Consider the following 23,837-nt stretch of genomic DNA (forward strand, 5'->3'; position numbering starts at 1 on the left):
CATTTAAATATTCATTCTAGCTAGCCATGAGAAAAGTGCTTTTCAACTTTGGGGGGAAATATACTGTAGCCTTTATATAAAAATGGCTTTAAAAAAAGTTTTTGAGGTCAGGTGTGGTGGTTCATGTCTGTAGTCCCAGCACTTTGGGTGGCCAAGATGAGGGACCACTTGAGCCCAGGAGTTCAAGACCAGCTCAAGGAACTTGGCAAAACCCCATCTCTACCAAAAAAAAAAAAAAAAGCCCAGTGTGGTGGTGTGTGCCTGTGATCCCAGCTACTCAGGAAGCTGAGATGGGAGGATTGCTTGATCCTGGGAGGTTGAGGGTGCAGTGAGCCACAGTTGTGCCATGGTACTCCAGTATGGGCAACAGAATGAGACCGTGTCTCAAAAAAAAAAAAAAGTGTAAGGAAAATACACAGTATGTGTAGAACTTTGATGAATTATCAAAGATTAACCCAGCCTTGCAACGGATGTGATCAGCCTGGTCATGAGTATCTTTTTCATACATTGCCGACATTAGATTTGCTAACATTTTGTTTAAGATTTAGATGAATAGAGCAGACTAATACTGTAATGACACGTAAGAGATTGATAGCTATTAAGGTCTTAGTTCTGTTTCTTACTTAAATGACCATGGGAGCTGTATGCATCTAATAAATTTAGTCAGTGACACTGCAGACCAAGTGATGAGTGCAAGGTGCTTTTGAGAGTATTTTTCCTCTGTTCAGCAGATGGCACCTGACACTAGGTTACAAGATGAAAAACAGTCTCTGAGAGTGCAGAATCTGGCAGGGCAGACAGGTAAAGAAAGGAGAGGGATGTAGTTGGATTTGTATTGGAAAGATCAGTGCAGCAGCAGAGACCTGAAGGCAGTAACACCGCAAAGGTACAAGCAACCGTCCAACCACCATTGCTGATACAGCATGACAGTCACAGTCCATGAGGCACAAGGTCCTTAAGTGACCATTTAGGTATTGGTGCTTATGTAGAAGTAAGAATTAACACTTTATATCATTATATATGAACCACTACATTATTACATGTATAGCCTCAAAGGTAGAAGAATGATCTTGTATTCTCGTTTATGCAGAAGTATACATTTGAGAATGACTTGTCCCCTGTTGATCTCCCAAACCACTGAAAAACCAATGTATTTCTCCTTCCTCTCCAGCAGCAGGGAGCTGCTGATAGCTCTCCATTTACGCCTGTTTGCTGTAATTCTTACCCGTGTGCTTTTGTTCCTGCTATTCTTTCTGTCTCCCCTTCCTCCACCCTAAGTATCCTTTTTCTGGGTTCCCATGCTAATGTGGGCATATCTCTATCATTGTACAGAATACACTGTAGTAGGGATTTTATCTCTGTTTATTGCCTTAGTTTGTCAGCTCTAGCGGACCTCTGAGTAGATCATGAGGTCAGGATTGTATCATACTCATTTTTGTCATCCTGGCACCCTGAACTGCCAGGAGGTGCTAAACTAAATGTCATTGTTTTTTTTCATAATGTTAAAAAAAAAAAAACACTTAAAAATTAATAGTAAGCACTTTAAAGTTGGGAAGTGTTATGTGACATTATGGTTATGTAGCTTCTCCCCTAAAATGATTAGATCTGGTAACTAGGTGTGGGCCAACCTTCCAGCGAGAGCCAAGTAGTTGCTGTCCCCTTTGGAACCTTTTCTTTCTGGTTTGCCGGCAGCCCCATTGCTTCCTGGGCACCAAGTGAGTTCCTAACACTTGCACTAAGTAAGTGTTTACATGAGAACATTGATATAGTTAGTTCTACACATTTCCTTTTTCTCTTGTGCTTTCCTATCCAGCCCTCTCTATGGGGGTGACTCCCACACTACACCTCCAGTCCAGTCCCTGAGCTCCTATATGACACATTGGCTGGGTATCTCAGTCTTAACATGGCCAAAATTAAAATCTGGGTTCCATCTTCTGCCTGCCACCGCTATGCTCCTCATCTCATTCATTGGCTTTACCACCACCTGGTTTTGGGGGCCAGAGACGTTAGTGACATTCATGAATCCTTTCTCCCTAGCCCATCAAATGATACTTCCTATCATCTCTGTCTCCAAAATACATCTCGAATCAGAGCGTTTCTGATATTCTCCATTAGTAGGAACCCAATCTGAGCCGTGGCCGTATCCTCCATCTGGTCTCTCTGCCTCCATCTTGCCTCACTATAGTTCATTCTGCACTTGGCAGAGTAATTTTTGTAAAATGGAAATTTAATCGCATCTTGCCTATTTAAAACTCACTTTCCTTTGCAACCAGAATAAAATCTAGACCCCTCATTATGTCATTTTCCTCCACTCTCCACATGGTTGAGTATGTTCTGTTTCAGTCCAGGGCCTTTGCACTTGCTGTCAGCCTTGCTGGGGGTGTTCTCTTTCCCCAGATCTTCACATAACTACCGCTCTCCCCTTATTCAACTTGCACTTCAGAAAGGCCTTCCCTGGATCCTGGTTTAAGCAGCATCTCCATCACGCTGCCCTATTTTATTTTGTTCGTAGCAGCTACAACCTGGAATATCTTGTTAAATAAGCGGGCTCATGTCCATCTTTCCTCCATGAGAAGGTAGTCCGTGTGTGGATACCTTGGATACTTTGACTTACCTGTGTGTCTTCAGGCCAAGAATAAGAGTTGGTCTTATTAGGAATTTGGCAAATATTTGTTAACTGACTAACCAAAGTTGATGTTAGTGTTAGCTGTTTAATCAGCTGTGCCATCTTGCTTAAGTCATTTAACCTTTGGGACTCAGTGCTGTCGTCTTCAAAATGAGAGTTAAATTAAGGGACACCAAAATTTTTTTCTGTTCAAGAACACTGTATATGTTAAGTATTTTGTTCCATTATTAAATTATTGAGTTGAGAATATTATAACATTTAGAATTATGCATGTTTTCCATAAATACTTACTAAGAACTTACTGGGTGCTGGGGATAGAAATGTAAATAAGAGAAAAGTTCCTGCCTTCAAGAAGAAAATCAGTGTTCCCAGTTAGAGTGTTACAAGTATCAGTGTCTTTTAGGGCTTTGGGTCACAAGATGGGCTGTAGGGGAAGGAGTCCAAGAGGAGGTTTTCACAGCAGTGGACCTGCTGCAGTAATTCTGCACATAGGATGTTACCCCAGGCAAGGGGGATTGGTGTATCTGAATTGTTTCCAGTTTTAATGACTCATCTCATGGCCTTAAGAAAATATATTCTTGTCCAGGCGCCGTGGCCCATGCCTGTATTCTCAGCACTTTGAGAGACCAAGGTGGGTGAATCACCTGAGGTCAGGAGTTTGAGACCAGCCTGGCCAACGTGGTGAAACCTCATCTCTGCTAAAAATGCAAAAAAAAAAAAAATTTAGCTGGGCATGGTGGCACGTGCCTGTAATCCCAGCTACTTGGGAGGCTGAGGCAGGAGAATCACTTGAACCTAGGAGGTGGAGGTCGCAGTGAGCCAACATTGCGCCACTGCACTCCAGCCTGGGCAATAAGAGCGAAACTCCATCTTGGGAAAAAAAGGGGGGGGAAAAAAAGACTGGGTGCGGTGGCTCATGCCTGAGATCCCAGCACTTTGGGAGGCCGAGGCAGGTGAATCACAAGGTCAGGAGTTCGAAACCAGCCTGACCAATATAGTGAAACCCCGTCTTTACTAAAAATACAAAAATTAGCGGGTGCGCTGGTGGGCGCCTGTAGTCCCAGCTTCTTGGGAGGCTGAGGCAGGAAAATTGCTTGAACCCTGGAGGCGGAGGTTGCAGTGAGCCGAGATCATGCCATTGCACTCCAGCCTGGGCAACAGAGCGAGACTCCATCTCTGAAGAAAAAAAAAAAAAATTCTCCAGTTAATGTAATCTATAAAATGGAAATGGGGCTAATAATGCATTCTGAGCCTTTTTTTATTGAACTGGGATTTATTCTTTGAGAACAGCTTTCCACAAAGGGAAAGATACTCATTTCTGTAGATAAGTACTTGCTGGCTAGATGCGTTGGTTGAAGGGCTATGAAATGACCGCGTTTTATAAGTACTTTTTGGTAATATGAATGATCTATGCTTGAGAAGTCTCAGCTTTCTTAGGCCAGCATTCCTGAAAGAACACGTGCTCCAGGGTACACGGCTGGCCCATGCCATCCTGTACCCACTGAGCTGGGAGTTGATGCTCAGCCTTCTTCACTGCCCTGTCTCTTGGCTGAAGTGCCAGGGATTTCATCATAAGTGAAATCTATTTTTTAACAGCGTTTCTTCCTTGTGCTCATCATCATCTCAGTGAATAATGAGAACAAATGTTTTCTGCTCTGTGAGTTCCTAGAGCCATATAAAGAATCCCAGCTTTTTAGATGAAAGCGTTACCTTCAGGGATGTTCTTGAAAGTAGTTTCCCAGAAGTTCTTCAACTTTGCATTATAGTTCCCTGTTCTTCTGAGACAGTTGGAGGCCACAGAGCTTTGGGTATACTTACAGTTTCCTTTTTCATAATTAATTGAAAGCCAGTCTCTGATATATTCCACAAATAAAATCATTTTTAATTATTTCTAACCCTAATTTGAATCCTAATTATTTCTAATCTTTCTAATTCTTTTTTATAATATTGGCCGCCAGTTCCCACCCACAAGCCATGGGAAGCATGTGATTTACTACCTTAGAAGAAAGCAACATGATCACACAGATTGCATTTGATTGGGGGCAATAAAAATGGAAAATATTTAGCATACTTATCAGACTGGAAAATAATGGCTTTAGAGTGAAAGGGTGAACAAATTTTCTCTCTCTTTTTTTTTGTTTGAGATTGTCTCTGTCACCCAGGCTGGAGTGCAGTGGTGTGATCATGGCTCACTGCAGCCTCGACCTCCTGGGCTCGAGTGATCCTCTGGACTCAGCCTCCTAAGTAGCTGGGACCACAGGGGTGTGCCACCAGCCTGGCTAATTTTTCAACTTTTTGTAGAGATGTGGTCTCCCTATGTTGTCCAGGCTGGTCTCAAACTCCTGAGTTCAAGCAGTCCTCCCACTTCAGTCCCCCAAAGTGCTGGGATTACAGACATGAGCCACTGTGCCCAGCCTAAATGTTTCTTTCAGTTGAAGTTTTTCTCAGCTAACTGCTGGCTCTGGGCGAGTTTCCTTTTCTGGTTTGGTTGCTGAAGAATGTAATTCTACAAGGGAGCCATGCCTTGTGGAACTCAATCTTATACTCACATGATTTAGTGAAAGTCTTACAGAAGAAAGCTTTGAGTTCTAATTGCCCAAAATTCCTTGAAAGAATCATTTGCTTTTCACTGGCATATTTGTGATTAAATTCTTAAATGGCCATCTCAATTTAAAGAATTAAAAAATTACATTTTATGGGTTTTAAAGTGTCAGCCCATCATAAAATAGTGACTTCCTGAATTATTTTACTTCTTTGTCTATGGACTTACTAGCTATCTTATGTCATATATTAAAAACTTTAGAATAGCAAAAAAAAATTTTCTGATGTTCCCAAATCACTGCTGAATTTCTGTTAACTTTGAAAGAAAAAGGAGGCACAAGAAAACCCACCCACTGATAATATTGTTTATTAACTCTGACTATTGCCAGGCACACTTCTAAGAACTTAATGTAAATATATCTCATTTAATTCACATGACAAGGTTTTGAAATAGGTGCTGTTATCCCCATTTGGAAAGAGACAAAAGTGAGCCTCAAAGTCAAGTGCCTTGCTCAGAGCCACACAAAGCCAAGATTATGATCCAGGCTGTTTTTCTAAAGTCTGCTGTTAATTAGTATACTGTATTTCTCCCAAATCAAACTTATTTACTGTTTATAAAAGACATCATGGTTTCAACAATAGATTAACTTAGGTAAATAATATATGGGTAATCATTGTTCTATGTTAGGTTTTCTTTAGTTGTAGAAATAAGCATTTTAGACTAACTTGGACCTAAACAAGCTTTAAGGTTCTTACGTAACGGGGATCTCCAAATCATTAGAACTTTTAACCCTTCCATTTTCAACTACCAATTTAAGTGGCCCTCAGTAGAAATGTACTGAATAGGAAGTTTTATCTTTCCGTTTTCTAACTCTCTCTCAGTCTGGATCTGTGTCAGCAGAGGTACTTTTCATCTCCTTATGTGACCTGGACCAGTGATCTCAGACATATTCAGGGCAATTATTGCTGAAAATCAGCCAAATTGTGGAAAAGTACCAATAGTCCTTTTATAGTATAGATTGAAAGAAGTCACTTTTAAAACCTTTATTCCGATAAATCTTTTTTTTTTTTTCAGACCATAGTCTTGAGTTTACTTATGAGGTCAATTGGAAATAAGAACACCATTTTATTGGGTCTAGGATTTCAAATATTACAGTTGGCATGGTATGGCTTTGGTTCAGAACCTTGGTAAGTATAAATATTTTAATGTTAATAGTTTTAATTTTGGTGTTAGTCCTTCTGTTTTTATTTGCTTCTCAACTGAGCGGTAGACTATAATCTGTCTCATACTATGCTCTTTATCTTTCAAAATGTGTCTGAGTCTGCCACTTGTGTATTTATATATTCTCCTAGAATGACTTGAGGATTAAAAAGGTGACCTTTTGTAGCAAAATGACAGGCTGAATTTTTGAATGAGATTATACAGCTTTTGAATCTTTAAGGAGCATTTAATCTAAATCAGTCCTTTACTGATTTAGTATGTAATCAGTATAATTAGTAGGAAAAAGTATGTAATCCCATAGCAACAAGGCCCTGAACGTTATTTACATTTTTTGCTTTTCCGGTCAGGAAAAAAAAGTTGTATAACCAGTGATCATTACTGATAGCAAACCAGAAGTGAAAACAATCCAGTTGTTTTGGTGCCAGCTTCATGCTGTGTCTCAGCTTTTCCTCCCAGTCGGATTTCCTGCAGGGGCGTTGAGTAGTGGTGCTTGTCAGGCTGCCCACGTAGATAGTGTTATTGTGCTCAGGCATTACGGGACTGGACTCCATGGTTTGCACTAATATTTCAGACAGCTCACTGCCTCGTCTCTGTTTGGACTTGGATAGGAGTAAGCATCAAGAGTGTGACGATTTGTTTTCCAGTCTAGCCTTTGCAAAGAGGTGCTCACAATTGGGGTTACCTAAAACATTTCTTTTAAACATCAAGCCAGGAACATCCAAGTTACTTGTTCTTTACAATTGAAGGATTAGATCAAATCAGCGATATCTTCACACTGAATCACAAATCCATGAGAACTTTGCTAAAGACTTGTTGGCTTCATGTGTTTGGAAATATTTGATGATGTTTCTTCATCTGTATCATACATTATCCTCAATATAACCTCTCAGCTGCCTGTAGAAATAATACCCAGCACATTTTACAGTTTGGAACATGATATCCCAATTTTATATGACACCCTCACAGCACTCTTGTGAATTAAGTTGCTGCCTTTGTATACAGGGTTAGACTGTTAAGCTACTTGCCCGTAGTCACCTAGTAAGCAAGTTCAGTTCTCCTTTTCTCTACAGCCGTTTCACAGTAAGAATTAGTTAAGTATGTAGTTTGACTTTCAGGTACAGTGGAGAAGAAGTTACTGTTTTGGTTTTGCTGCTTTCATTGCAGGATGATGTGGGCTGCTGGGGCAGTAGCAGCCATGTCTAGCATCACCTTTCCTGCCGTCAGTGCACTTGTTTCGCGAACTGCTGATGCTGATCAACAGGGTGAGTTGATGGGAACCAGCGATAATTATTTAAAAGTACAGAATGTTCTAATCCTGTGTTCTGTCTCCTGTGTACTGAACATAAGTATATCTTCAGGGTAGAGAATTTTAAAATTGCTTTTGATATAAACAGGAAAAGCAGATTCTAGGGTATTTATCCTTAGGTAGATACATATTCCCTTTTCTCTCACTTAGAATATGTGGCTTATCTGTTCTGTTCTTAGAAAATTTACTGATGAGACTGGGCATGGTGGCTCATACCTGTAATCCCAACACTTCAAGAGGCTGAGGTGGGCAGATTTGAGTTCAGGAGTTGGAGACCAGCCTGGAGAACATAGGGAAGCCCCATCGCTAAAATGCAAAAATTAGCTGGGCAGGGTGACGCACACCTGTAGTCCCACTTACTTGGGAGGCTGAGGTGGGAGGATCACTTGAGCCTCAGAGGCGGAGGTTGCAGTGAGCCAAAATCAGGCCACTGAACTCCATCCTGAGTGACAGAGTGAGAGACCTTGAAAGACCTGTCTCAAAAAAATTTCCTGATGAAGGTTGGCCACAGAATATTAACTAAACATTAAGTTTTTGCTGTGTTGTGCTAGACACCTTGTGGGATATATTTATAGACCTTTTATGAATGTTGTCCCAGCTACTTGGGAAGCTGAGGCAGGAGGATTACTTGAGCTCAGGAGTTTGAAGCTAGCCCAGGCAACACAGCAAGACTCCCATCTCTAATAAAAAAAGAAAATCTTATAGTTTCAGTCATCTAAAGATATGTCGCATAGCAAACATTTTTAATGTCAATATGCTTTTTTTTTTGGTGGGAACATTTAATTCTTGGGATGCCAACAGATGAGGAATAATTCTTTGAAAAGGATGTTTTTTCCTAGTCATAAGGATAAAAGGGGCACTGCAAAACAGTGGCAGTTGTCACTTGGTTGATAAATGAGGAAGAAAAGGCCTATGGCCAAAGCAAGTTGCATTTTAAATTAGAGAAAAGATCCAAAAGAGAAACAAAAATGCTATAAAAACAGTGTTGCCAGGCGCAGTGGCTCATGCTTATAATCCCAGCACTTTGGGAGGCCAAGGCTGGTGGATCACCTAAGGTCAGGAGTTCGAGATCAGCCTGGCCAACATGGTGAAACCTCATCTCTACTAATAAAGTACAAAAAAGTTTAGCCAGGCATGGTGGTGTGCACCTGTAATCCCAGCTACTCGGGAGGCTGAGGCAGGAGAATCACTTGAACCCTGGAGGCGGAGGTTACAGTGAGCCAAGATCCCATTGCACTCCAGCCTGGGCTACAAGAGTTTAACTCCATCTCAAAAAAAAAAAAAACAAAAAACCAAAGTGTGATTTTGGCTGGGCACAGTGGCTCACGCCTGTAATCCCAACACTTTGATAGGCTGAGGCAGGAGGATCACTTGAGTCCAAGAGTTCACCACCACCCTAGGCAACAAAATGAGACTTCATCTCTACAAAAAGTACAAAAATTAGCCAGGCATTTGAGCCCAGGAAGTTGAGGCTGCAGTGAGCCAAGTTTGCGCCACTGCACTCCAGCCAGGGTAACTCTCCCCCCCTTTATTTTTGACTAAAAGGGGTCTTAAGTAGTTGCTTGGGGACAGAGAAATTTTAACATTCGTAGTTGTGAAATCGTGACTGCTTTTTAACCAGCCATGTGTTGAAGGCTGTAATCTAGGGCATAAAGTGGTTTTGCCCACTTGTTTCTATGTTAGACCTATACATGGGTACATCCAAGCTCGTGTTTGCATAGGACAGCTTACTACACTTTGTAGAGCTGATAGCTTCTAAATATTAATAGTTTCCAATGATATTGCTGTAAATTGCTAGTGTCTGATAAGAACCTTGATTTTAGATTAAGTGATTTCATATTTGTACTGGTTCTAGGGTAGGGAAAAAATATGTAGTTTACTAAGTGATAATTTGTTTAAACAATGTAGGTGTCGTTCAAGGAATGATAACAGGAATTCGAGGATTATGCAATGGTCTGGGACCGGCCCTCTATGGATTCATTTTCTACATATTCCATGTGGAACTTAAAGAACTGCCAATAACAGGGACAGACTTGGGAACAAACACAAGCCCTCAGCACCACTTTGAACAGGTAATTCTCATTCACATGATCAAATTGTATAGTTCATTTGGCTAGATTAAAAGATACTAGTTTTGGTCATAAAACTTTTATGTGAGATTCTATTTTGACTGAATAAAATGCTTAAAAACCAGAGTTTAAGGGACTGTTCATCTACATACCGCCTTGTGAAAATTGGCTGTGCGTATTTTTTTTTCCGCTTGAGAATGAAAAATTTTAAACAACCTGATTTGTCAATGGCATATGTAACAAACCATTTCTCTATACTACTAGTCTCTCTTTTGAAACTTTTCTAATATCACAGTTCCATATAACTGACTTTTCATACAAAAGGCAGGCTTATGTGCTGGTAAATACCTTTGTGCACTTGTTTGCTATATTTCCCTCCTTTCAACTGAAAATTACCAGTGCTGATCATTTTGGCCAATATTAGCAGCTCATCAGTTTCCTGGCTTATTTAGCAGAGTCTGCACTAATCGTCCAACCCACTAAGACTACTTTTAAATAAAAGAATGTTTGTGGGCCATACACAAATTAAAACTGGCAGTGCAAGCTTCTGCTAGGAATGAATGTAATTTTGGACTAAAACAAAGGTCTGTTTTTCTTAGTAACCTGTGTTTTTTTTACTTTCAGTCATTTGAAATTATAATTACCTTCTTAAAACAAAGAAATGGTCATTTATTCTGCTACCATAGTAAATACTGTATGCCACCTGATTTTATTTTTTAGTTTTTTTTTTGTTTTTGAGAGTCTCACTCTATCATACACGCTGGAATGCAGTGGCACAATCTTGGCTCCCTGCAGCTGCCACCTCCCGAGTTCAAGCGATTCTTGTAACATCAGCCTCCCGGGTAGCAAGGATTACAGGCATATGCCACCACGCCCGGCTAATTTTTTTTTTGTATTTTTAGTAGAGACGAGGTTTCACCATGTTGGTCAGGCTGGTCTCGAACTCCTGACCTCAAGTGATCTGCCTGCCTCAGCCTCCCAAAGTGCTGGGATTACAGGCTTGAGCAACCATGCACAGCCTATTTTATTTTTGAGATCTTTCTATAAATGTTTTCCCCTTGGACTAACAAATTAATCATAGAACGTCTGTGTTCACATTTTGTGCTGAAAGTAATGATACAATATTTTTGCAGTCTATTTTGCCAGTTGTTATTCCCAGAATTTTATAGAGAATGTAATAGTATCTCTTTTCTCCTAAAAAGGGGATGCCTTTTATAATTATGGCTTTAATAAAGAGAAGAGCAATTAGCTTGTAATTCATAAATTAATACTAAAAGGTATGCAGTTTCTCCTTATGAGTAAAAGTACTTGTGTAAAAATCCTAATTACTTTATTCTTCCTCAGAATTCCATCATCCCTGGCCCTCCCTTCCTATTTGGAGCCTGTTCAGTGCTGCTGGCTCTGCTTGTTGCCTTGTTTATTCCGGAACATACCAATTTAAGCTTAAGGTCCAGCAGTTGGAGAAAGCACTGTGGCAGTCACAGCCATCCTCATAGTACACAAGCGCCAGGAGAGGCCAAAGAACCTTTACTCCAGGACACAAATGTGTGACGACTGAAATCAGGAAGATTTTTCTATCAGCACCCAGGTCTTAGTTTTCACCTCTAGTTCTGGATATACATTCCATTTCCATCCACAGTGTACTTTAAGATTGTCTTAAGAACTGTATCTGCATGAACTCCGTGGGAACTAAAGGAAGTGGGAACTCAAAGAACCGGACAGTTTTCCAAAGATGTTACAATTTCTTTTGAAAAACCTTTTGTTTATTAGCACCAATTTCTTGCCACTAAGCTGTTTGTTTTATTATACATCCTTTAATTAAAAACTATATATGTAACTTCTTAGATATTAGCAAATGTCTCTGCTACCATTTCCTTAAGGTGTTGAGCTTTAACTCTATGCTGACTCAGTGAGACAGAGTAGGTAGTATGGTTGTGGACCTATTTGTTTTAACATTGTAAAATTTTGAGTCAGATTTTAATATTGTAAAATCTTGGGTCAAATAATTCAAAGCCTTAATGCAGATGCACTAAAACAAAGAAATGGTAAATGAATTGTTTGCATTTTAAAAAAACTCTTTAAGAAAACTGTACTAAATCTGAATCATGTTTCAAGCTTGTTTGCAGTACTTTTAAACATTATTCACTACTGTTTTTGAAGTGAGAAAGTATCAGCCATTTAGAATTTAAATTGGGGTGTTTAGAGCCTGTAAATCTAAATGCTGGCTCAAATTTGTTCCCCAGCTACTTCTTATACCACTATTCTTTTAATGTTTGCATAATCATAAGCACCTCAACACTTGAATACATAATCTAAAAATTATATAGTAAAGCTGGTAGCCTTGAAAATGTCAATGTGATATCTATATGTAGATAAATATATATAGTGGCCTTTCAGGACTGTCACAGTAACACTTTATTTACAGAGCTAATGTTTGTCCTAAATTTTCAGGACCCTAGAGGAGAGCTTTATACAATTACTGATGTGAATTTCTCTAAAGTGTATATTTTGTGTCCAGTTATATTATTTAAAAAAGTGTTACTTTGTAAAAATTGTATATAAAGTACTGTATAGTTTACACTGTTTTCATCTTGTGTGTGGTTATTGCTTAATGCTTTTTAAACTTGGAACACTCACTATGGTTAAATAAGGTCTTAAAAGAAATGTAAATATTCTGTTAATAAAGTTAAATATTTTAATGATTTTTTTTAAAAAAAAAAGTCTTGATCTGTGAGTTCCTATAGGGCCTGTTTTGGCTTTGTTACCATATTCATTTTTACAGTAACAAATCAAAGAATTATTCATTCTTCGCATCCATTTCTTTTCCCTCACTAAAAAATACTCTTCAAGGAAGACAAGAGAAAAGAAACAAAAATGCAGTATGCAGATTAGCTTTGAAGTACTTGACTTTCAAAGTGTAGATGCTGTATAATAGTTTATTAACAAAGCTCAGAGTTTACAGAAATAATATTAAATGCAACACTTTATTAACACATGTACAATTTTACACTGCAGAACAATTGCAACTAAAAGTTTAAGAGGTAGAAAAAAGAATTAGCACACTTGGAAGTCTATATACATTTAATACAAAAAAATTTGCAAGATGATAGCATGATATCTTTTTGAAAATTCAACTTTCCTTGTGTACATATATGCAAAGAGATAGCTATGTTTAAAAAAAGAGAGCTACCTGTATGTCATGCATCACATCCAAAACCTGTCACAATATTTTATATATATTACATAGTATTTACAACAAAGCCCCTTCCAAAATCACCAAGAGGCTTCTTTCCAGAATAGCAAGTGCTTTCAAGTGACTACCAAGTATTCTCACTAATACAGTAGTATATTTCAATGGGGGGGCAGGGGGAGTATCATTGCCTAATATTAGTTACTGAATTTTCAGATTAGATCCCTAGTTTAAGACACGTTCAATTGCCAGTAGTTTCAAGATACTGGCTTCATAAAAAAAATTAGCAAAGATTCTTTCTTACCATGGAACTCAGTAACATTATTATATCATTAATATCTTGAAATGTTTCTTCATCTGTGTAATAAAGTATTTGAAACTAATTTTAAAATTACCACATGAGCATTAGTACTTCACAAAAATTGATTTGGAAGACTCTTTAGAGAATGCTACCAGGTATTGTTTGTCAACAAGAAAACAAAACGAGGCCCTATGATTCTGGGTGAATTTTAAAAAATCAATTTTCCAAAGGAACAATTCTTAAAACTTTCAGTTACAGGGAAGAGAAGAAAATTGTACCTTCTAACAGTTACTTGTTTTGCCTAGTTTATTAACATTGAAATCAACCGAAGTTCTGATACTATAAAAATAAATGAATCATTCATGATATAGATTTAGTAGTAGTACCAAGTTTTAAGATTCCACTGATACAGATTTAACTGCATATTAAACTACAAATTGAGAAAAACTAGATGAGTATAAACATTTAGGAAGCACTAAAATTTTAAAAAACCTGTCAGCTCAGATGACTAAAGCACTTAATCTGGTCACATAAATACACTGTCCAAATTATTTTTTTAAGTGTATCAAGTTTATTTGATTCATCAATAGCAAATTTAAATGTTTCAAGGAAAATAGGCTATGAAGGCTTAATTCATTTCAGTTATTTAAGGTAAATTTATAACTTTTCCCTTTAAATGTCATCAATAATACAGATATCTCAGGAGCTAATCATTTTCCCTCAAAATTTTCAGGTGTCGAATTTAAAAGTTTTGCTTTACCAGTGAAAGTGATAAAATGAATTAGCATTCTTTGGTTGCATACTATGAGGTTATGAGCAGGTTTTAGTTTACCCAGATTTTCAATATGATTGGAATTTCCCTTATAAGGATCAACTCTTTCCTTAGAACTGAATTTCTAAAGAATAGGTTAATAAAATTCATACTATTATTCTATAAAATACCATGTTCACAAACCAAAAAATGTCATTTACTCACAATCTTTACCAATCCCCAAGTACAAATCTGTTCCTATAAACTGCCATAAAAGACAGCAGTACTTAAAGGATCCAGTTCAACAGCTCAAGTAAAATTTGAAACTTGCTATTTTAGGATTTGATTCGTGTTGACATATTTTTTAAGCACCTGAGTTTCTAAAATACCAGTAAAAAGTAAAACATGACACTAGAATTAACTGTTTGGTAGCTGCCCAGGGAAATACGCTGAAGATGCCGAGGGGAGCACTGTGGGTTTGGAAGATGCCTGTAATGCTCCTAAAGTGCCACCTCTCTGATGGTCTGCAAATGAGGACAAAAAAAAGTTACTGGTATTCATTAAGTCTTCATACATGACATTTAATTAAACTAGAGAGTACAAAATCCAGAAATCCCTGCTCACCTGAATTACTAAATAGGTTCTGGCTCAGTCCGCGTAAAGGAATGCTATCTTCCCTTTTCTTCAGGTATTTGGATTCCAACCCTAAATTTTCACCACTTAAAAAGAAAATGGTAATTACTTAACAAAGTATTAGTTTTGAAGGTTTATCTCATATATATACATATGCAAGATAATGTAGCTAAGTTTTATTTATAGCTTAGCTTTGTTCAGAACACATTCTTCACTGGTTTCTTAAGCAAATGGTAATTTTATACATAAACCAAAGTATCCTCAGTAAATAGTAGATGATAATAAAATCTTAAGAGCTGGGATAAGGATGGTGGGAAAAATGAAAATTCTACAAGTGCTATAAAAATTTAAAATACTAGCATATAAGTGATACATGCCAGAAAAATAACATGCCTTGAGAGTAACACTATTAATTTCTAACTCATATTTAAAATAAGATTTTTTTCCTTTGACCAAAAGCTCTTCAAAATTTTCCAGTGCTTCACAGTAGTCATGACCAAATATTAATACACATTCCACGATAATAAATTCTGGTCAAATTAATACAAATGAGAAAATCGGGGCGAGAAAGAAGGGCATTTCTGTATGTTTCCCCTTTCTACCACTGCCATCTTTTCTAAATCTGTCCAGTGTTAATGGTTTCCCTAGTATTACTTGTAATAAGTTAAAGGCTCTTGCAAAACAATGAGAATAAATCAATCCTTAAAATTAAATGATGGTTGCTCTTGACCCAATTATCAGAAAATAAGTGGGTGAATAGACTCTTTCTCTATTTTTTTCTTTAATGTTTGATACCCAGTGCCACTTTTTGCTAGCTGACAAAATAACCAGAAAAAAGTCAAAATCACTGAACAGTCCTAATTTTATGGAGAGATGGTTATGTTTGACTTCATATTACAAATATGATTGTCATATTCTCTGCTAGTAAAACTGCTCTATAATTTTTTTTTTTTTTCTTTTGAGACAGGTTCTTGCTTTGTGACGCAGTTTGGAGTGCCGTGATATGACTGATCATAGCTTACTACAGACTCCAACTCCTAGGCTCAAGTGATCCCTCAGCCTCTCAAGCAGCTGGGACTACAAGCATGTAACACATTGTCTGGCTTTTTTTTTTTTTCCTTTTTTCTTTTGAGGCAGGGCCCCCAGGCTGGAGTGCAGTGGCAGGATCATGGCTCACTGCAGTCTCGACCTCCAAGACTCAAGTGATCCTCCTGCCTCAGCCTCCTGAGTAGCTGGGAGGGTGTACGTACACCATCATGCCTGGCCTATGATGAATTAAATATACTAAACATTATGATATGCTACCATTAACAGGAATTCAAGGTACTCTCCTGTGAATAAGTGAATTTTGATCTTTTTAAAAAACGGAGGCTCACAAATACTAACTTTTTAAAATTATTTTTTCTATTTATTTTTTTGAGACAGATTCTTGCTCTATTGCCCAGGATGGAATGCAGTGGCGCAATCGGCTCACTGCAACTTCTTGCCTCCTGGGTTGAAGCGATTCTCATGCCTCAGCCTCCTGAGTAACTGAGATTACAGATGCCCACCACACCCGGCTAATTTTTGTATTTTTAGTAGAGATGGGATTTCACCATGTTGGCCAGGCTGGTCTCGAACTCCTGGCCTCAAGTGATCCACCCACCTTGGCCTCCCAAAGTGTTGAGATTACAGGCGTGAGCCACTGTGACCAGCCACAAACGTTAACTATTTTAACACATCATGATCCAATGAATAAAAGCTGAGAGCTGGGGATGGAACCCTCTTTGAGCTATGTTAGTAATTTAGTTTGTAATGTAGAACTGGGATGGTGATAGCTCATGATAATGAGTATCGGCAGACAGGCCTTAAAGTCATTAAATTTAATAAATAAGTATATTAGTAATAATAAATTACAAACATGAAGCCTACCCAGAGAGAAAAGTTTGTCTGTATGAGTGGTTTGATTTACCCACAAGTCATTGAATCAACAGACTTCACTATGTAAACCCTGTTTAAAAACCAGGGTTGCAAAAAGGCATTAAAGCTTATTTATGTTATCTATAGGAAAATCTCACAAACTTTTTTACTCATTCTCTGCATATTTCTAGCATATTAACTAGCTGGTATTTTAGATTAGATTATACTGAAAGCAATAAGTCAGAAAAATGGAGAGCTTCCAGGGGCAGACGTAGCCATATAAGAAAACAAAAACAGCTGACCATGAAGAATGTTTAAAATTTCTGTGAATATATCTGAGAATATCTGAAAGACCAGTCTTCAGTTACGTAGGAAAATCTCTTTCAACAAATAAAATTTTACTATCTAAGCATATCACACATTAAAAAAAAATGAGTAGATTGTTGGAGGAAACAGGAAAAATAGGAGAAATCTCTTTTTTATAGCTAAGAGTGATTCAACTTAAATTCCACTGATCAGTAACTTGCAATGTCTCAGGTAGACAGGTGGGTATCACAGCTCTCAAGCACTGAGAAAAATTCTTTAAGATGGCCTTCAAAATTGCAAACATTAAATTTTATGTCATTAAGTACTTACTTTTCCTTATCAGTTGAGCAAGGCATACTAATAGTTGCTCCTGACTGAACGTCTCCTAGTGATGCATTTGGTTTTGTAAACTGCAAATTAAACTGAACCTGTGAGAAGGAAAAACATCTCATGTAACTGAGTTATATAGAATTAGACAGTTTTGGGCAGAGGAGGGGTTTGAAACAGAGCCTGGCTCTGTTGCTTAGGCAGGAGTAGAGTGTCACAATCATGGCTCACTGCAGTCCCAATCTCCTGGGCTCAAGCGATCCTCCCACCTCAGCCTTCCAAGTAGCTGAGACTACAGGTACATGCCACGAAGTCTGGCTAATTTTTTATTTCTTGTAGAGATGGGGTTTCACTATGTTGCACAGGCGGGTCTCAAACTCCTTGTCTCAGCCTCCCCAAATCATGGGATTACAGGGATGAGCCACCATTCCCGGGGTGAATGAGACAGTTCTATATTGAGATGGGTGGTTAAATTTGTTTTCTGATAAATCTATACATAAAAATGCAGGCTTTGGCTAAGTGTGGTGGCTCATGCCTGTAATTCCAGCACTTTGGGTGGGTCACTTGAGTTCAGGAGTTCGAGACTAGCCTGGGCAACATAGACTCCATCTCTACTAAATAAATAAGCCAGGGGTGATGGCACGCATCTGTGGTCCCAGCTACTCTGGAAGCTGAAATGAGAGGACTGCTTGAGCCCAGGAGGTTGAGGGTGCAGTGAGCCAAGAACATGTCACTGCACTCCAGCCTGGTGACAGAATGAGACCTTGTCTCATAAAAAAAAAAAAAAAAAAACCCAAAACAAACAAAAAAACCAAAACAAACAGTTTTCACCTATATTTTATAACACAAGCACATGCTATTGAAAAGAGTTAATAAAAGGAGGACTAATTCTCTTTTTTCTTTTCTTTTTTTGAGACAGGGTTTCATTCTCTTGCCCAGGCTAATTTTTGTATTTTTCTGTAGAGATGGGATTTCACCATGTTGCCCAGGCTGGTCTCGAACTCCTGGGCTCAAGGGATCCTCCCAGCTCGGCCTCCCAAAATGCTGTGATTACAGGCTCACATAAGCCACCCACCCAGCCGAGAAGCCTACTTCTCTTTATGTAAAAAAGTAAATACCTGTCATACAAGCAAAATGAATAACAAAATGATTCTTTTACCAATTCTTTTCAAACAAGAATATGAACATTAATATATTAAAATAAATGTTAGTATTAAAAGTAACCAAGGATCACAATAACGCATTTACCTCGTACATTCTGAAAATTCTTCCCCTTTCAAGACTTTCAAAGCCTATTTATTTAAAGATTCTAAATGAGGGCTTGGAATCTGAATTTTAAAGTCGTCAAAAGTAATCAAGTATCTATGCAAAAATCCAAAATAAAGTAACAGCATATAAGATGTAGTTTATTTAAAGTAATAACGTACTATGGAATTCCTGTTATATCAGAAAGGTATAAATCTATAGGAAATCTATAAATATAAATTAATAGATCAAAGAAAAAATTCATGACTACTCTCATACAAAAGAAAAGACATAAGAAAGTACACATCAGTTTTGGTAAAACTCAAAATAGGAATAGATGGATACTAACTTAATATGATAAAATTATAAAGATATATGCTACTTTACTTGGCTATTAAGGTTGAATACCAACAAGATACCAGTTCTCCCTACATTAATCTACCCTTAACAGCATTACATACAAATAGGATATTTTTAATCAAGAAAGTTGATTCTAATATTCTTTATTTTAAAAAACATGTAATAAGAAGGAGGCAAATTAAGAAGATACCAGTACTAATACTAATATAACTTCTAGCCACCAATCATAAACAATTAGGAAACTGAGCAAAATAAATGAAGAGAATGTTCTCAGACACAAGACCACAGACAATGCAGGCCTGTGATCTCCAAGATGTGATCCCTACAACTGATTCAAACTTTCTAACTGGCAACCCCTTCTTGACAGCAGATGCAGAGGGAGAACATAATTGCTAAATTGAGGAGATTAAGTTAGAGTTTAGGGAGATTGGACCGCTGGAGGCTGTAGGGCTGAATTCTGATGATAAGGGAGCTATACAAAGAACAATCTCCAGCTACCTGCCTGTCAATGTCCTTGAGTCTTTACTGTTCTAGGCGTATGCATAGGGTAAAACTCATCAAGGCTGGATAAATAAAGGAGCATTTTTTTGTGTGTGTGAGATGGAGTCTCGCTCTGTAGCCAGGGTGGAGTACAGTGGTGCAATCTCGGCTCACTGCAACCTCGGCCTCCCAGGTTCAAGAGATTCTCCTGCCTCAGCCTCCTGAGTAGCTGGTGGGACTACAGGCGTGCACCACCATGCCCAGCTAATTTTTGTATTTTTAGTAGAGATGGGGTTTCCCCATGTTGTCAGTATGGTCTCGATCTCTTGACCTTGTGATCTGCTCGCCTCAGTCTCCCAAAGTGCTGGGATTACAGGCTTCAGCCACTGCATCCATCACTAAAGGAGCATTTTAAGCTTTGAAATATGGCTGAACTAACCCTCAAGTAGAAGTTACTTTAGATGCACGCTATTAATGCTAAAGAATAAAAACAAAAATGCTCAAAGGAATCAAAGTGAGCCACAAGTAACTTAAATGCCTGCCACTCTTGAGCAGGCACAGTGGCTCATACCTGAAATTGTAGTGCTTTGGGAGGCCAAAGTGGGAGGATCACTTTAGGCCGGGAGTTCAAGACCAGCCTCAGCAACATAATGAGACTCCACCACTACAAAAATTTTTAAAAATTAAGTAGGTATGGGAGTGCACACCTGTAGTCCCAGATATATGGGAGGCTGAGTTAGGAGGATCACTTAAGCCCTGGAGTTTGGTTTTACAGTGAGTTATGATCACATCACTGCACTCCATACTGGGCAACCCTGTCTCAAAAAAAAAAAAAAAAAAAAAAAAAAAAGCCTGCCATGCTTTAAAGAAATGTAAAATCCAGACAATCAACAATGTAACACAATGTTCCACTTATCAAAAAGTACAAAGATCACAATAAGATGTCATACTCAGAAGAAAAATTAGCCAACAGAAACAGATTCAGAAATGGCAGAAATTATAGACCAGGGACACAAATGTAATTGTATAAGAACTTAATGGAAATAAAAAGTATGAGAAAATTGAAGATATAAAAAAGAGTGCAATGAAAATTCTAGACACAAAATAGTCAATATATAAAATGAAAATTTCTCACTGGATAGATTAACAGCAAATTATACACTGCAGAAGAAAAGACTAATAAACTTTAAGACACAGCATCAGAATCTACATAAAATGAAACATATAATGAAATAAACTAAGTCTCCCTGGGACAATATCATGTAATCAACCATGTATAACTGGAGTACCAAGGAGGAACACCAAAAAAGAGAACAAAACAGAAAAAGAAATGTGAATAATGACTAGAATTTCCTAAACTGATTAAAAACTACAAACCCACCTATTTAAGAACTTCACAAAAACCCGTCAGACATGACATACAAACTCCACACCAAAGCATAATTAACTTGTTGAAAATTAAAGATAAAGAGAATATTTAAAAGCACCCAGAGAAAAAGGTCACTTCATATAAAGGAAACATTATAAACAAGACTACTGACATCTTGCCAGAAAGTATTCAATCCAGGCAACAATGGAATAACATCTTCAAAATACAGACAGGAAAAAAACTTGTCAATCTAAAGTTCTATATTCAGAGAAAATGAAGTCAAAATAACAACATTATGAGACAAAAGAAGAATTAATTCCCCACAGACCTGCATTGTAAGAAGCCTTAAAAACCTGTACTATAAGAGATCTTAGTTATTGAGGAGAAAGGAAAATGCCAGATGAAAATTTAGATCTACATAAAGGAAAAAAGAGTGTAAATAGTAATGTATGGGTTAACCAAGGAGACTTTTCCTCATTGTTTAATGTCTTTTAAATATACTTGATGGTTTAAAGAAAAAAAAAGTAGAGCTTATAACAAAGATAGAAGTAAAATTTTAACAACAGTTGCAAAAAGATAGGAAGAAATGGGAGTATATTATTGTAACGGTCTTATTTTACATGGGAAGTAGTAAAATATTTGAAGGTAGATGATGAAATTGTATATTGTAAATCAGAGTAAACACAAAGAAAATAAAAGAAAGCCAAGAGTAAATATAAAACGAAAAATGAAATAAAATGCACAAAACTAACTGGAAAGAAGGCAGGAAAAAAGCAGAAAAGGGAGACAAGAAACAGGACATATAGAAAACAAATCATAATATGGAAAAACTTATAATATGCATTATATTTTAAATTGTTTAAGAATGTCAGAATGGATAAAAATGAGTCAATTACAAATATCTAAAAGAAATCACATTTAAAGACACAGACTGGAAAACAAAAAAAAATAGAAAATGATACTTCATGTAAATACTAGGCATAAGAGAGCCAGAATACAATATTAATATCAAGGTAGATTCATTTTCTGCTGAGATATGAAAAAAGAAACTCCCAAGGATCAAAGAGCAAGGAAAATCCCTTTCTTTTCATTTTTCCCTATGTTCTTTCCTGCTCCAATCCCCAGTCTACTATACGGAAGCAGAAGTGCCAGAGTGAAAACAGTGGCAAGGTGGTAACTAAAACTTTGAAGGAGGGGAATCATTATTTTCCTACCAAAGGCACTGTGGTCTCATTAACAGGGGAAATATCCTCACTACTTTTCTCCTCTCTTTGTCCTCTTGCTGCTTGATAACAGATGCAGATACAATTACAGGAACTGTAATTGCATAGCACGGAAGGGGAACCAAGGTCTGTATTTTCTAGCCAGAAAACCAGGAAGGGGGACCCTAAGGACACGGAAAATTCTGAGGAAATCATAGAGAGAAAACTCAAGGGAGAAATCCTATAAGGTGGTATATAAACTCTTAGGCTCACTTATGAGCTGTACAAATCTGACCCTAATCAGCATACCAAAGGCTTTGGGAACTGACTATGGGGTAAACTACTGCCAAGGTCACAGAATAGCACATTTGAGACAGATCCAAACAGCATGACACGACAAAGTCTTTAAAACTTGAACTGACAGCCAGGCATGGTGGCTCACACATGTAATCCCAGCATTTTGGGAGGCTGAGGTGGGCGGATCACATGAGGCCAGGAGTTTGAGACCAGCCTGACCAACATGGTGAAACCCCATCTCTACTAAAAATACAAAAATTAGCTGGGCCTGCTGGTGCACATCTGTAATCCCAGCTACTCGGAAGGCTGAGGCACAAGAATTGCTTGAACCCAGAATTGCAGTGAGCCGAGATTGCGCCACTATCCTCCAGCCTGGGCGACAGAGTGAAACTCTGTCTTTAAAAAAAAATTGAACTGAAGAATCACAACCTAAAGAAGGCTAATCAGAACTTGAACCTAACAAGACTGTTTGCTTAAAAAAAATAAAAAAAAAATTAAAAAATCACATTCTTCTTAGGATTTAAATAAGATCTAGGATCTCATAATATTTTAATGTCCAGGATACAATCCAAAATCACTCAACTAGGGAAATGTAAGCAACTCATAAGGGAAAAGATAAACCATGAAGTGAACCCCAAGATGACACAATTACTGGAATTATCAGGAAACCACTTCAAATCACCCATTATAACCGTGCTCTAATAACACTGCTCAAATGTTCAAATGAATGTAAAAAAGTCTCAGCAAGAAAAAAAGAGAAAAGAAAAGAAAATGAAATGGAAATCTTAGAACAGAAATAATCGCTGAGTGGGCTTGATAGTAGAACGGACAGAGAAAAGAGTAAACTTGAAGGCGGATCAACAGAAATAATCAAATCTGAAAAACAGAAAAAATAAGAATGGAAGAACAGAAAGTTGTGGACCTTTAGGAAAATAAAGATTTACATTCATGTCTTTTGAGTCCTAAAAGAGTGTTCTGCAGAAAAAAATATTTGACTACATGGGAGGCTGAGGTGGGAGGACTGCTTGATCCTGGGAGGTCAAGGCTGCCATGAGTTCTGTTCATGCCACTGCACTCCAGCCTGAGCTACAAAGCAAGACCCTGTCTCAAAAAAAAAAAAAAAAAAAAAAAAAAAAAAAAAAAAAAAAAAAAAAAAAAAAAAAAAAAAAAAAAAATTGAAGAAATAATGGCTGAATACGTCAAAAATTTGGGAAAAGATTTACCAAGCTTAGTAAACCCCCAAAAGGATAAAGTCAAATGAGTTCGAAATCCATGCCCAGACACATCATTGTTAAACTGTGAAAAACTAAAAAAATAAATAAATCTTAAAAGCAGGCAGAGAAAATGATGCACTAGTTACAGGAGAACGATTCAAATTTACTGCTAATTTCTCATTGGAAATCATGGAATCCTAAAAGAAGCAGAACAACAGTTTTAAAGTGCTTAAGGAAAAGGATTATGAATACAGAATGTTATATCCAGAGAAAATATCATTCAGGAAAGAAGGTAAAAGAAAGGCATTCCCAGGGGAAGAAAAAGAATTGACAGAAGACTTCCTCTAAAAGAAATGCTAATGAATGTTCTATCATTCAGGGAAATTATACTGTAGAAGAACTCAGAATACCAGGAATGAAGGAAAAGAATAACAAGAACAACAGAAATGGTAAACACTGGGTAATATAATGAACTAGTCTTCTCTACTCCAGAGTTTGT

The 23,837-nt window shown here is 37.6% G+C and overlaps 2 protein-coding genes across 2 annotated transcripts in view; one reads left to right on the forward strand and one right to left on the reverse strand.

The window, feature by feature from the left end:
• Positions 1 to 12,474, forward strand: part of SLC71A1 (solute carrier family 71 member 1) — a 47,186-nt gene extending 34,712 nt beyond the window's left edge. The window contains 4 exon segments of the mRNA XM_017865142.1: positions 6,243 to 6,355; positions 7,554 to 7,651; positions 9,604 to 9,767; positions 11,109 to 12,474. Coding sequence (XP_017720631.1) covers positions 6,243 to 6,355; positions 7,554 to 7,651; positions 9,604 to 9,767; positions 11,109 to 11,315 — 582 coding nt within the window. The 3' untranslated portion in view covers positions 11,316 to 12,474.
• A 183-nt stretch (positions 12,475 to 12,657) lies between these two features.
• Positions 12,658 to 23,837, reverse strand: part of SASS6 (SAS-6 centriolar assembly protein) — a 51,358-nt gene continuing 40,178 nt past the window's right edge. Inside the window, 3 exon segments of the mRNA XM_017865144.1 lie at positions 12,658 to 14,530; positions 14,631 to 14,725; positions 17,175 to 17,272. Coding sequence (XP_017720633.1) covers positions 14,424 to 14,530; positions 14,631 to 14,725; positions 17,175 to 17,272 — 300 coding nt within the window. The 3' untranslated portion in view covers positions 12,658 to 14,423.

This window comes from Rhinopithecus bieti, unplaced genomic scaffold, assembly GCF_001698545.2.
Source record: "Rhinopithecus bieti isolate Rb0 unplaced genomic scaffold, ASM169854v2 scaffold_78620, whole genome shotgun sequence".
Classification (NCBI taxonomy): domain Eukaryota; kingdom Metazoa; phylum Chordata; class Mammalia; order Primates; family Cercopithecidae; genus Rhinopithecus; species Rhinopithecus bieti.